Genomic DNA, 13,207 nt, shown 5'->3' on the forward strand with positions numbered 1-13,207 from the left:
GTGTGCCCCCAAGCAGGGACCTCTCCTGGGCCCATGGCTACAACATGGCCAGCGCCAGGCCTCCGACTGTGCCAGCGCACAGGGCTGCCAAGTGCTGCCTGGCCTCTCTGCACACCAACAGCCAGGCTGGCCATGCCCAGGAAATCTCCATCCGACGCTGTCCCTGCATCCGCCGACCTCGCTCAGCAGGCTGGAAAGCCAGGGTCGGGTTGGGGGCAAGGTGAGGGGCAGGAGTAGGGCTCCTGCAAAACCTGGGCAGGCAGCACGGCCTGGGACAGGGAGCCTGGCCGAGCGTGCACGCTACACGAAGCCTGCCGAGGTGATGGTCATGCTGAGGCAGGAAGGCTCACTGTGTACAACCAGGAGCTGAGGCCCAAGAGCCTGCGGGCGCTGGCCCTGGTCAGGCAGCCAGGCTGAGGCCTCCAGCTGCATTTCCCATGCTCCAAGGCTGTGCTTGAGCCTCCCACCTGGAGGGCTGTGGAAGCATGCCGGGGACTGCTCGGGAGTGAGAGGTGTGTCTGGGTGTTTTCTGCAGGCAACGAGGGCACTGTGTGAGATCATCCGGGAGCCCGTCTGCCCAGAGGCGGTGAAGGCGTTTTTCCCCCAGCTCTTCCTGGCGCTGCTCTTGCAGATGGTCTTCACAGCAGAGTTCAGCCACCAGGAAGCAAATATCTTCTTGAGGGAATGCCAACGGGATGAGTCCCGTCCCACCAGCCACGTCAGGTGCTCGATCCCGCTCGCCCTGTCTCTGCGCTGCACCTGGAGGCAGGGCCAGGCTGCCAGTGTGACCTGGGCTTTGCTCTGCATGCAGGTGCGCCGTGCAGGCCATGAAAAGTCTGCTGCGCTGCGCCCACTATGAGACCGTAGCCGTGGCTGTTGAGAGGAAGGGCGGCTGGGACCTATTTCTGCATGCGGACACCTCCCAGAAGGGAGTGGTGGTGCTGGCCAGGTAGAGCCCTTTCCGGCCTGCTCTGGCCCAGCACCTCTTCCCTGGCTGTGGGGTGTGCCTCCCCATGTGCTTCTTGGTGGGGGAGGGGGAACGCCACTTCTCCAAGAAAGGGGCTGCAGCCTCAGCCCTTGTGGCAAGGGCTCGCCCAGCAGAAGGGCCCTGGGAGCTGCCATGCTGCCCAGCTTGGAGAGCTGCTGGGGGAGCAGGTGGTGTTAGGAGCTGTGGGAGAGGGTCGTGCGCAGGAGAACCTGGGGAGGGCCCAGGGGCACAGGAATCCAAAGCGGGCAGGAGAGGGGATGTGTGGGCAGGCCATGCCGCCTGGGCAGGAAGGCTGTTTCTCCGGTCTCCCACCAAAAGGAACGTAATGATGCCTGACGCTGACTTTCTAATGGCAAGGTGTGGTAGGGCAAGAGCAATGCTCCATGAGCAAATGCCGCTGGCTGCAGGAGCTGCATGCCAAGCAGAGCGATGCCAGAGGAGGTTTGCCTGCTCGGCTGAGGCCCAACACTGCCTTCTTGCCTCTGACAGAGCAATGAGGGGGGCTGCCAGTCACCTGCGTCGCTGGATCTTCCGCCAGCTGGCAAGGCTGCTGAGGAGGGAGGACCAGTTTCATCAGCTGCCCGTCATGGCTTTCTTTGTCGAGGTGGGCCTCATGGCAAGCAGTGCCTCTCTGGAGGGGCCTCTAAATGCTGTGCTCGCTTGTGCACATGCATGTGGGGTGATGCTGGTGAATGGAGCTGGGGCAATGCATACGCTCCTGTTAGTAGCCCCGGCCTTGGCTTGTTTCTGCTGGGCGACCACTCGTAAGCACTTGTATTTCGTGCCTGCTTTGTGGCAGCTGTCTGTGTTCAATTGCTCCTCCAAGGGATGAGAACGAGAGGCTGCGGAGGGTTCAGGGGACGGGAGGAGGAGGCGAGCAGTGTGTGCAGTGTGCCGTGAGGCGCGGGGCTGGGAGCAGGGCCCAGGGGTGTCTGCACAATGCCTGCTGTGTTTGGGCTGAGCTTTGTGAGGGCCTGGTGCCCTTGCCCTGGATGGTGGGTGGGATGGAGAGCTGCACGCTGCAGGCAGTGCTGCCGGCTGTGCCAGTCTTTCAGTGCTGTGTCCATTTCAGCTGCTGGAATGCCCTGACCTTGCCGACATGGATGAGGAGGTCCTGCCACTCGTCCAGGGTTATGCGCAGAGTGAGAGCCTGGAGATGCGCAGACTGGCGTTCAGAGGCCTCGTGGCCCTGTTGAATAGACCCAAGATGGTGAGGAGGGGGGCAGGCAGGTGAAGCCATGCTGGCAGCCTGGGGCTTGACAGGAGACACTGGGTCAGAGAGTGGCTTGGACTTGGCTGGCAATCCGGAGGTGTGGTAGCTGCTCCCAAGTCTCCCAAGTCTCCCAAGTCTCACCAGTGCCCAGCGGGAAGATCTGGGAGAGGGACAATGAGCTGGAGCACAGGGCCGGGCTAAGGCAGCCAGGTGCTCCTGGGCCTTGAGGCAGCAGCTTTGCTCCCTACAGAGGCCAGTGCATGCTGAGGGCCCCCTTGGAGATCTGTGCCCTGCACTGCAGCCTCTGTGCCCAAGGCCTGCGTGTGTGCAGAGCCCTGGCCCTGGCCACTGAGCCCTGATGGGAAAAGAGCAGGCAGAGCACTTTTGGGCGGGCGGGGGGGGTCGGGTCTGGCCTTGCTTCCCACAAAGAAAGTTGTGCGTTTCCCACAGAAAAGGAGAATGCAGAGCCTGCTCCCAGACAGCATGGAGTGGCTGCAGGATGCTTGCAGGGAAGTGCGTGTGGGAAGCCTGATGCTGCTGAGAAACATCCTCAGCTACCTGGAACAGAAGGGCTCCAACCCGATTGTTCTGCAGCTGGCCGAGAAGCTTCTGCCTCGCTTTGATGACGTAAGGCTGATGGGAGAGCCGGGGCTCTGCTGGTGTGTCCGGGGGTCCGTATGCGTGGTCTGGGTGCTGTGTGCCCCTCTGCATACGTGCCTGTTGGCACGTCCCCGCACAGGCCCTGCTGTATGTCAGGAAACCTTTTGCCCTGTGGTTCTCAGCCCATGCCCTGTGCTGGCCTTGGTGTCCGGGGCTGTGGGAGTAGAGCAAACCAGCCCCCTGTCTGCTCTCGGCTGCTGCGTCTCGTGCTTGGCTGCGTGCGGCGCTTGCCGTGGCCTGGGGCAGCGATGAGCAGAGAGGTAGGAGCAGGCTAGAGAGCGAGGGAGAGGCCGTGCCGCGGGGCTGTCCCTTTCTGTCCTCTTGTTGTGTGCGGGGGCCCTGATGGAGGCCTCGGGAAATCCAAGAAGCTCCCTCCAGAGGGAGAGGGAGACAGAGCCCAGGGAGGCTTGTCGTGCTGCTGCCGACAACCCTCATTGTCCAGGCTGCCTCAGCAGAGGCTTGTCCTCAGCTCCGACCTCTGGCCGGGCTGGGGGACAGTTGTGCCCGGAGAGGACGAGGCCTTGCAACGGCAAACGCTCTTGTCGGGCCCCGTTCCTGGAGTCGTTGCTGAGGCCTCCCCTCCTCTCCTCCCTGCCTGCAGGAAGACAGCAGAGTGCGAGAGCTCTCCATGCTCCTCTTCAAAGACCTGCTGGAGATTGTGGTGGGGAAGAACAAACGGAACCTGAAGCAGCATGCACAGAGGAGCCTGGTGCCGCTCTTCCTCCACATGAGTGACAAGGTGCAGAGAGTGGCCCAGGTAGGGAGCAGTGTTTTGGGGAAGCAATGCTGACATGCCGTGGGTGGAGGTGAGCAGCAAGGCAAGGGCTGCTGCCAAGTGTGCCTTGGAACGCATGGCAGCATGAGGTGCAGCTTCCTGTGTGCCGAAGGACAAGGCAGAGCTGCCTCTGCCTTCAGGGAGGGCCAGACCTAGTGGCACGCTGCGTCGTGCCATTTGGGGCTGGGAAAGGCTGGGAGCCTTGCCAAGACGAGGGGGACCCAGGGTGTCCTGCCGTGGCTGCGGTGGCATCTCCTGGTCTCTGTTGCTCTGCAGGCCTCTCAGGAAGCCCTGGTGAGCGCTGCACAGTTCCTCAAGTGGGAGGAGCTCAAGCAGCTGGCCAGAAGAGCGGAGACATGGAAGATCGGGGAGTGCGTGGTAAGGACGTGGCCAAAGGCCCCGGGGCCGCGGCGGGATGAGGCCTGCCGCCATGGCCAGTGGGCAGGGTGCACAGCTGTGCCCCTCACGCACTGCTGCAGCCCAGAGCCCTCTACTGTAAGTGCCCGCTGGGGTGCTGAAGGGGCCCCTGGCCTGGCTGGGCCTTGGCAGAAGCATGGCGGGGATCTCAGCACCCGCAGGCCCCGCTCTGCCCTCTGCTCCCTCTGAACCTGGCTACCAGCCAGCTTCTAGCTGGGAGGCGGGAACAGGAAGGAAGAGGAGGCCGGAGCTGGGAGGAGGGACAGGCCTGGCCTTCTGGGGAGGCTCGGTGCCAACCCCCTGTCCTTGTGCTGTCTGCAGCTGCTGAGGGACAGGAGCAGAGCGGAGCAACACCTGCGCCAGAGCCTGCCATACCTGGAGAACCCGGACGCATCCTTGCGGGAGGCAGCTGTGAGGTTCATTGGTGAGCCACAAGCCCAGGGCCATGCCTGCCCACCCAGACGGGCACACAGGAGGGTCTTGAGTCCCTCCCACCGTCCCTGGGTCCTGCACCGTGGGGACGGGGCTGGGGCCAGCCTTGCCCAAGGGGAGCAGGCTGCATGGCCAAGCTGGCAAGGCCAGATGGGAGCTGTGCTGCTGGGGGCTTGCTGGGGAGTATGAGGGGTGAGCGGAGGTGTTTGCCTAGGGCTCATCGGGCAGCAAGTGAAGAAGCGGAGGAAGGAGAAGGTGCAGGAGCTGTGCACTGGTGAGTGAGAGCAGCGCTGTGTCAGGCAGCCCTGGCAGGGAGGAGGGAGGAGGCTGGGAAGTGAGCTGCAGTTCACTGGCCTGCCCCAGGTGAGGAAGGCTCTGTGTCCCTACGTGGGGGAGAGCAGGGGGTATTTGGGGCGCATCTGGGGCTTGGCCGACCTGCAAGTGCCAGCTGATCCATTTGTCCTACCTGCTGCCTCCTCCGCATGGGAAGAGCTGAGTGGGGCTGGCCCTGCCTGGGGGGGGATTCCTGGGATCTCTGCAAAGGTGGGAGTCTGTTCTCAGCTCGGTGCCTTTCTCTCGCAGCCCTCCAGCCCCTGGAAAATGATGCGGAACCTTTAGTCCGTTGCCTGGTGTCACAGACCATCATGAACCTGAGGGTGCCAAGGAGAACATCAAGATTCCACCTCGGAGCACTGTGTCCCTGGCTCCCGAGAGCATGGGCGAGGTGGCACCCTCCCGCCAGGACGTGACTCTGTTTGAGCAGAGCTGACGCAGCTGTGCCAATGTCATGGTGCTGCACACCACGGACACACGCAAGTGTGCTGGAAGGTCTGGCTCATTGCTGGCATCTCCCGCAGCCCCAGGACAGCTCGACTCCTCAAGCACAGCCCCTGTTGTGCTACCGCTTCATGGCTTTGTTGGGCTTCCCGCAAAGATACAGCCCCGTTTCCTCAGCCGGAGTGAGTGTTCTTTTTTTAGGGAGCCAAAGGCAAGGGGCAAAACTTGCTGCCTGCATGAATCTGGCTTGTCCTGGGGGGGACGGGGTGTCCACTCGTTCCAATATGCCAGGCCAGCGTAGAGCGGCCTGACACACTTTGGTTTTGCTGCAAAGCGTCAACTGCTCTGCTGGCCCACAATAGCCAAGGGAAAGGGGGAGAAAAGCTTTGGCCTCCCCTGCCCTCTCCAGTCACCCCAGGGCAAGAGCAGGCCCCTGCTGTCTTCAGGGCTTGCATCTCAGGTGGAAGGGCAGAGCTGGGGTATGACATGCAGCTCTGTTTCTATCGCCACTGCCTACCCTGCGCATGCAGGCCTCAAGGCCGAACCGTCCATGAACTCCAGAATCATTGCTGAGCATGTAACGGCCAAACCCATTAAAAGCAGCTAATAAAGACACACAGCTAGCTCATGGGGCTAAAAAGTAGACTGCAGGGGACAAGATGGGATGCACGTGGGTTGGGGTTGACCTCGGAGGAGATAAGGGACTGTGGGAAACAAGGACATGGCAACCAGTGTGGGCTGAAGGCCAAGACCAACCAGAAGGAGAGAGACACCAACCAGAAGGAGAGTAAAGAAGACTCAGTAAAGAAGATTGGGGGAGACCTTCCCTGGCAGGTGGGAAATAAAACTGTAAAGGGTCTAATTAGGCCAGAATTCCTTTGTTCAAGGTCCCTCCCTGGAGGCACCCAGCTCCAGCAGTTACTATGCTGCACCATCATTTAAAGAAATAAAATTTTGCTGCTAGATGTGCGTGAGGCTCTGCTTCTTGGAAACCTAGGATCAAAGTGTTTCCACAGCACTTTGGCACCCCAGATGGGAGTGTAGCCAACCACCATTGGACCCTCTTGGCTCCAAACATCCAAATTTAGAAAAGGAAAAGGAACAAAAAGGAGAAAAAAGCCGTTACAGTCAAATCGATCCCTAGCTAGTTAGCTGTCCCTTTATGTCAGGATGATTGTCCATCTTACAATTAATGTGGGGGTTAACCCAAGGAAGGATCCTTCGATTCTAAGAAATGAGCTCTGCTGCAGCTTCTGTTGGAAGATGAAAAGCCTCACTGAATGGATTATTGGTATGTGTGGGATAATTGGATGTGGGACCGGCGAGATCCAAGGAGGACAAACGGCACCCTCTGTAAAACTACTCTTGCTGCAGCAGATATAGGTGTCCCAAATAACGCCCCAGGAGCTACTGCTCCGCCTTACACTCCTCCGGTGGCGCCTCCTGAAGATCTGTCTATCTGTCCCTCTCCTCCTCTTACTCAGACTTCCCCTCCTCCCGTGGCAGGACTCCATCCTATGGTTGCTAATGTTTTACCTAATGCAGCAGCATTACAACCGAGTGCAGTGGGGGCGGGGGGGGGAGCTAACCCCCCCTCACGTGGTACTGCATGTATTTACTAGCCAACCCTGGAGTCCGAGTGATTGAGCATTGTGGGCAAGCAAAATGCCCAGGTTGAGGGAGGATGCGGAAAGGAGCGCTCAGCTGTTTTCTAATATATATGCACTGGGTAGAATCCAAACTGGCGGGATACCCAAGTACTCTTGAGAGAGTTGTTCTGACCAAACTGGCGGGATACCCAAATACTCTTGAGAGAGTTGTTCTGACCAAACGAGCGAGATGATAAAATAGTTAATAAAGAGGCAAAGTTTGTACAACAGACTGGGGGAAACACAAATCGTTAGCCAGCAAACGATCCAAATTGGGATTACAATAACGCAGGGGACAGAGTCGCTTGCCAGACAGGACTCCGGAACTCGGTAGAAGCTATTAGAGCATGTAGCAAACTAGGAGTGGATTGGACTAGAGTGCAGGAGCGTAGACAGAGCTTGGACAAAGAGGCCAGGGATTTTGGGGGACGACTAGGGCAAGCCTTGTTGAACTATGGGGGAAGGACTTTCCAGAATTGGAATGATGCACTAGCCATTAGTGTCTTTGTCCATCAGGCCGCTCCGGATAGCCCAAAAGAGTTGAAGGAGCACATGCCAGGGTGGCAAGGAGAAACTTCACAAAGGATTTTAAGCGTGGCAGTATTGGTCTATGACGGGAGAGAGGAGAAACAGCAAGGGAAGCAAGCAAAGGAACGGAAAAAGGAAAACCAAGAAGAGGCTAATCTCTTAGCAGCAGCTTCAGCACGGAACTTGCAAATTAGAGGAAGGGGTAGAGGAAGAGACAGAGGAGGCCAAGGAAGGCTAGGGCAATGCCAAGGGCAAGGACGAGAAGGGGACAGGAGAAGATGGGCAGACAGTGAGGGACCGGAATGTTATTTCTGTGGCAATGTAGGACGTATGCAGAGAGAATGTCCCCTTTGTCCAAGAAGGCCCCCAGGAGTAAGGAGCCCCCAGGCAAGCGGATCAGCTTGGGAGGGTGGACAGTATTCACAATGACTAGAGACAGGGGAATCCAGAAACTCTGAGGAGAGAGAAATGTTTAGCATATTGTGTACATCTTCGAGATGCTGTCTCTTAGGGAGATACCTGCTTTTTCAAGAGCTGCAGACAAACTTCCAAAAGAGCAGTACCATCTTCATGTTTGCTTAACAGAAGGATTATCCTAGTTAAGGCGGGCTTATCTCCTTCAGTGTTCTGCCTTCAATAACTAAAAATGGTAACATAACTTCTTGTTTGTCATAACGCACTATTGGGAACGGGATTACAATCGAAAAAGAGGAATGCCTATACTTTGTGCTTCACGAATTAGTGCCCGGCTGCAAAAGCACAGCTGCATCTCAGTTCTTGAGTCTCCAAACCAAATCCGTGCAGTAAGGCTTTCTTAACAACCCAGCAACACCTTGGCACCTTTTCATTAGATTATTTAATCTAAGGTAAACTTCACAAAAAAAAAAAAAAGGAGAAGAAGTGCCTCACATTCTCCTCTATGATGTGCACAAATACTCTACCCCAATATATGTATCCAGCAGGTGTGCTCATAGAAACCAAGGGAGGACTGTTGGAGAAGGAAATTGTAGCCGATTTAGCTTCAGCTTCGCATAAGTCTCACTCTTGCTTAGCATCAGTGCCTAAAGTAGATGAAGCCTGCAGGCCTCAAGGCTGAACTGTCCTTGAACTCCAGAAACATTGCGAAGGATGTGACCTTGCCAGTGTTGTAACTGCACCCAGCTCCAGCTGAAACAAACGATCGTATAAGAGTCTGACTCTGACTTAATGGTGAATGCCTGCGGACCTTTATAACACACCCATCTCGGAAGGACTGTCATTGAGCTCCATGGCTTGAGAGATAAAGTAGCCCCTGTAGCCACTAGAAAGGTTACTTGCTTTCCAGCAACTTTCCTGGTTATGCAGCCCTGACTAGCCAAAGGGATTACATCCAAAAACATACATACACATCGAATACAAGCACAAGGATATTCCTCCTCAACTAGTCATTCATCAGTTCGGCCTACATCTTGATTTTCTCCCGAAGGAGGATTCACCCCTGACTGTGGCTGAATTCGTGCACAGCTTGGGCACTCACGCTGCATATGTCCTCACTTCCCACAATAATAACCCTCCCAAGAACCTAACCCAGGTGCAGAAGTTAATGGAATTCCCCTTCCTCCCCTCATGACTCCTTGTCCTACTGCCATCCCACCCGTCCACCATCCAGAAAAAGAGCCACAACCTTGTTTAATCACAACCTCATGGGCAGAGAGGAACCTTCTCAAGTTCAACAAAGGCAAGTGCAGGGTCCTGCACCTAGGGAGGAAGAACTCCATGGCCCAGGACAGGCTGGGGGTTGACCTGCGGGAAAGAGGGTACAAGAGAGACATGGCCCTACTGGAGAGAGTCCGGCGGAGGGCTACAAAGATGATGAGGGCACTGCAGCATGTCTCCTGTGAAGAAAGGCTGCGAGAGCTCGGCCTGTAGAGCCTGGAGAAGACAAGACTGAGAGGGGATCTCAGTAGAGCCCAGGGACAGGACAAGAGGCAACGGGCACAAACTGAACCACAGGCAGTTCCATGTGCACAGGAGGAAAAACTTCTGGGCTGGGAGGGTGACGGAGCACTGGCACAGGTTGCCCAGAGGGGCTGTGCAGTCTCCTTCCCTGGAGATACTCAAAAGCCATCTGGGTGGGGTCCTGGGCAATGTGCTCTGGAGGACCCTGCTTGAGCAGGGGGGTTGGACTAGATGATCTCCAGAGGTCCATTCCAACCTCAGCCGTCCTGTGATCGGTGATTCTCCAGGACCTTGACAGTGTTTGCAAAGGAATTTGTGCAGCTACTGACACAAACCCCTCATCTAGGGGACTTCCTCTTGTAGACATGGCCCCACCCTAGGTTTCCGAGGAGCAGAGTCTCATGCACATATAGGAGCAGAATTAATTATTCCTTTGACATGAATTACAAGAATAAATGACAGTACAGGAAGTAACAGCTCGAGCTGGCTGCCTCCACGCAGGGACCCTGAACAAAGACATTCTGGGCTAATCAGACCCTTTGCAGTCTTATTTCCCCTCCTGCCAGTGACAGTCTCCTCCAGTCTTCTTTACTGAGTCACTGGTCTCTCCCCTTCTGACTGGTCTCTCTCTCCTTCGGACAGCTCCTGGCCTACAGCCCAGGCCCTTATCTCCTCCAAGGTCAACCCCAACCCACGTGCATCCCATCTTGTCTCCTGCATCCTATTTTACATCCTCATTAGCTGCTTTTGTAGCCTTAGTAGCTGGTCATAAATGGTTTTGCAGCTACATTGCCAGCAATGTTTCTCAAGTTCATTCACAGTTTGGCCTTGAGGCCCGCAGGCTTCATCTACTTTAGGCCCTGAGACTAAGCTGAAGCTAAATCAGATACAATGTCCTTCTCTGACACTTCCCATGGTGGGAGGGTGTCACTTACTTAGCCAACTTCAGACTTCCCACAAATCCAATCCCCACTTAGAAGTATTCTAAGAGAGAAGAGTCACTCTTGCATTGCTGTCCTTTCTCTCATCCATTCCATCTTTCTCCTCCCCCATTGCATTGAGCTCGACACGGTAGGTGCAAAGTCCACTGGACTCCACGGGAAGAACTCCACCTTTGCAGTTCTTTGTTCTTACAGATGTCATCCATTATCAGATTGCATTTCTCTGGGAAAGGGCAAAGGAGCAAGCCACCGCTTCAAACCAGCAATGCTTGCTGCACCAGCTGCAGCTCACCTGCGCAGCACATTCCCTCTACTGCTCATCGTTTCTGCTCCTGGAAGGATGGATTTCCAGCCTTCAGGTGCTTGCAGGAGTCCAGGGCATGCCTTAAAACAAAGGCCAGCCTGTGGCGCCCTTTGTGCTGAGATTCATCCAGCTTTCTTGGCAACACCTGTGGTCAGCCACAGCCAGGCTTCTGCCCTCAACCTTCTTCCATTGTGCGGATGTATTGCTTGGCCACAACGCAATAAGCAGAGAGAGTTCCACTTCTTGGAATAGGTGCTAGCATGCCACACTAGAAAGCACAGCGGTGCCTCTGTCAACATCAACACCTACCGGTGGGAAAAGAGCCTCCTAGGCTGAAATCGACTCACGTATGAAGGTCAAAGAACACCAACTCAAGGGTTTGGAAAAGAAAGAGTGCTTTTCTCCTCAAAACAAAAAAAACCCCTCAGTTTTCATACAGTCCTCCCAGAGAAATTGCTCCTTGAGTTCACACGAGGTTAGCTGTTTTGCTTTTGTAAAACACAGGGAAAAGGTTTTAGGTTTTACAACAATTTCTTTTAGACAACGGGCAGGCGTCCTTTTCCAGCTCCAACCGTGCCAGCTGAACGGGCCAACATCCTCCTACTTGCAGGAGTGGAGGGCATAATTTCTACGCCGTATAACGTGCTCCAGCCTGAAGCAGTCCAGGCTGCTCACCAGCTCTTTGCCCGACGTCCGTGTGGTTTTCCGCCCACTTGGGAGCCCGGCCACGGCCCCGGGGGCCAGCAGAACTGGCAAGGCCAATAATCTGTGCCGTGCAGAGAAGGGGCCAGGTGCCGGGCGGGAGAACGCTGCCCGGAGGCGGCGGGGCTGCGGGCAGAGCGAGCGGCTCTCTGCAGCCGCCTCTTCTCCACAGAGCCGAGCTGCAGCTTCTGCTTGGCGCCAGCAGCTGCCGCGGGCGGGTGGAGAGCCCGCCCCCCGCCCGGCCAATCGGGGAGCGAGGGGAGGCAGCGAGCGAATGGGTGCCCGGGAGGGGCGGGGTGAGCCGTGAGCGACACGCAGGCCGCCCAACGGCCGCCCGGCGGGCTGTCCCTGCGGCCGCGGCCGGGGCCAGCGTGGCGCAGGGCCCGGCGGCGGCGGCCTGCTGCGTGCGCGGGGGCCGGGGCTGGCCCGGGCGGGGCCCGTGGGCGAGGGGCGTGCGGCGGGGGCGTCTGCGCCACGGCCGCGCCCCAGCAGCCTGCTGCGCTCCCTGTGCCGGCGCGGGGGGCCCGGCTGGCGCCCCGTCCCTGCCATGGCCCCGCCCCTCCGCCCCCGGCCCCGGCCCCGGAGTTGGGTGCTGCCGTGGCCCAAAATGGCGAAGCAGGCGATTCCCCCTGAGCGCAGGAAAGCGCTTTTTCCCCGCGAGGGCGCTTAAGCAGTGGAGCAGGTTCCCCGAGAGGCTGTGGAGTCTCCGCTGCAGGAGAAGCTGCAAAGCCGCCTGTGCTGGTGTGGGGCAACGTGCTGTAGGTGCCCCTGCTGGAGCGGGGCTGGAGCAGAGCATCTGCAGCGGTGCCTGCCACGCTCAGCTGCCCCAGCACGGCCCGGTCCTGCCCTTCCTCTGCCTGCCGGGGTGGGGCGCGAGGGGGCCCGGCGGGAGCGTGAGCAGAGGGGCTGCAGGGTAGGGGGCTGGTGCGAGGGGGAGGGCGGCTGGGGAAGGGGTTGCGGCTGGCAGTGAGGGTTCGGGCATCTCCCTGGGGTTGGTGCTTGGGGGCTGGTGTTGAGGGCAGGGCTGGGGACGAGAGCTGGCTGCATGGGGTGAGGGGTTGGGTGAGGCGTGGGGCGAGGTTTGGTGGTTGTGCTGCGGGTTTCCGGTGCTTGCTGTGAGTGTTGGCTAGCTTTGTGGGGGAGTGGGCTATGGCAGGGGTGAGGGCTGGGGTGAAGGCTAGCATTTGTTGGCTAGGGCTGAGGGTTGGAGATGCCGGTGAGGGCTGGAGCAAGAGTTAGGGAAAGGGGTTGGAGGTCTGGGTTGTGGTTGGAGGGTTAGAGTTTGGGGTGAGGGATGAGAGGAGGGGATTGGGGCAAGAGGTATGGTGGGGTCAGGTTTTGAGGTGGTGCTGGTGGTTAGTGGTGAGCAGGTGAGTGCAGCCAGGCGTGGGCAGCCGGGGATGAAAGAGGAGGGAGGTGGCCATGCGGAGCCGCGCGCGGCCCCTCGAGCTGCCTCGCCCTGCCCTGCCCCAGCTCCCTCCTGCCCGGGGCGGCCGCGCTGCGGCCCTGGAGCCCCTGGCGGCGCCGGCTGCTGCTGCTGGAGCAGCTCGCGCAGCAGAGGTGACCTCAGAGCCGCCCCCGGCGGGGCCATTGTGACCCCCCCCGTTGTGACACCGGCGGCGCTGTCAGGTGCGGGCAGTGTCCGGGTGGACGGCGACGGGAGAGGGCAGGAGCGCGTGGAGCTCGAGGAGGAGCCCCCGAGCGCAGCCGCGTCTTTCCCTGCCGCCCCGGCAGCCCCGCGGAGTCGAGGCGCTTGCCGAGGCCTTGCCAGCTCCTGCTGCGGGTGAGAGCGACGGGGCCGGGCTCGGCAGTGCCACGGGGCTGCGGGGGCCCTCGGCCGCGGCGGGGGCAGGACCTTGCGGCAGGGGCTGAGGCGCAGGAGA

General features: G+C 58.5%; 1 protein-coding gene across 1 annotated transcript; it reads left to right on the forward strand.

The window, feature by feature from the left end:
* The first annotated feature begins 1,483 nt into the window (after window positions 1-1,483).
* On the forward strand, window positions 1,484-6,224 carry LOC138069130 (maestro heat-like repeat-containing protein family member 7). Its single transcript, XM_068959766.1, has 7 exons — window positions 1,484-1,592; window positions 2,061-2,198; window positions 2,652-2,828; window positions 3,463-3,618; window positions 3,913-4,014; window positions 4,375-4,477; window positions 5,068-6,224. The coding sequence occupies exons 1-7, from the start codon at window positions 1,575-1,577 to the stop codon at window positions 5,232-5,234; spliced, it is 861 nt and encodes a 286-aa protein (XP_068815867.1). The 5' UTR covers window positions 1,484-1,574; the 3' UTR covers window positions 5,235-6,224.
* Window positions 6,225-13,207: the final 6,983 nt, after the last annotated feature.

The sequence above is a fragment of the Struthio camelus genome, chromosome 13 (assembly GCF_040807025.1).
Source record: "Struthio camelus isolate bStrCam1 chromosome 13, bStrCam1.hap1, whole genome shotgun sequence".
Lineage (NCBI taxonomy): Eukaryota > Metazoa > Chordata > Aves > Struthioniformes > Struthionidae > Struthio > Struthio camelus.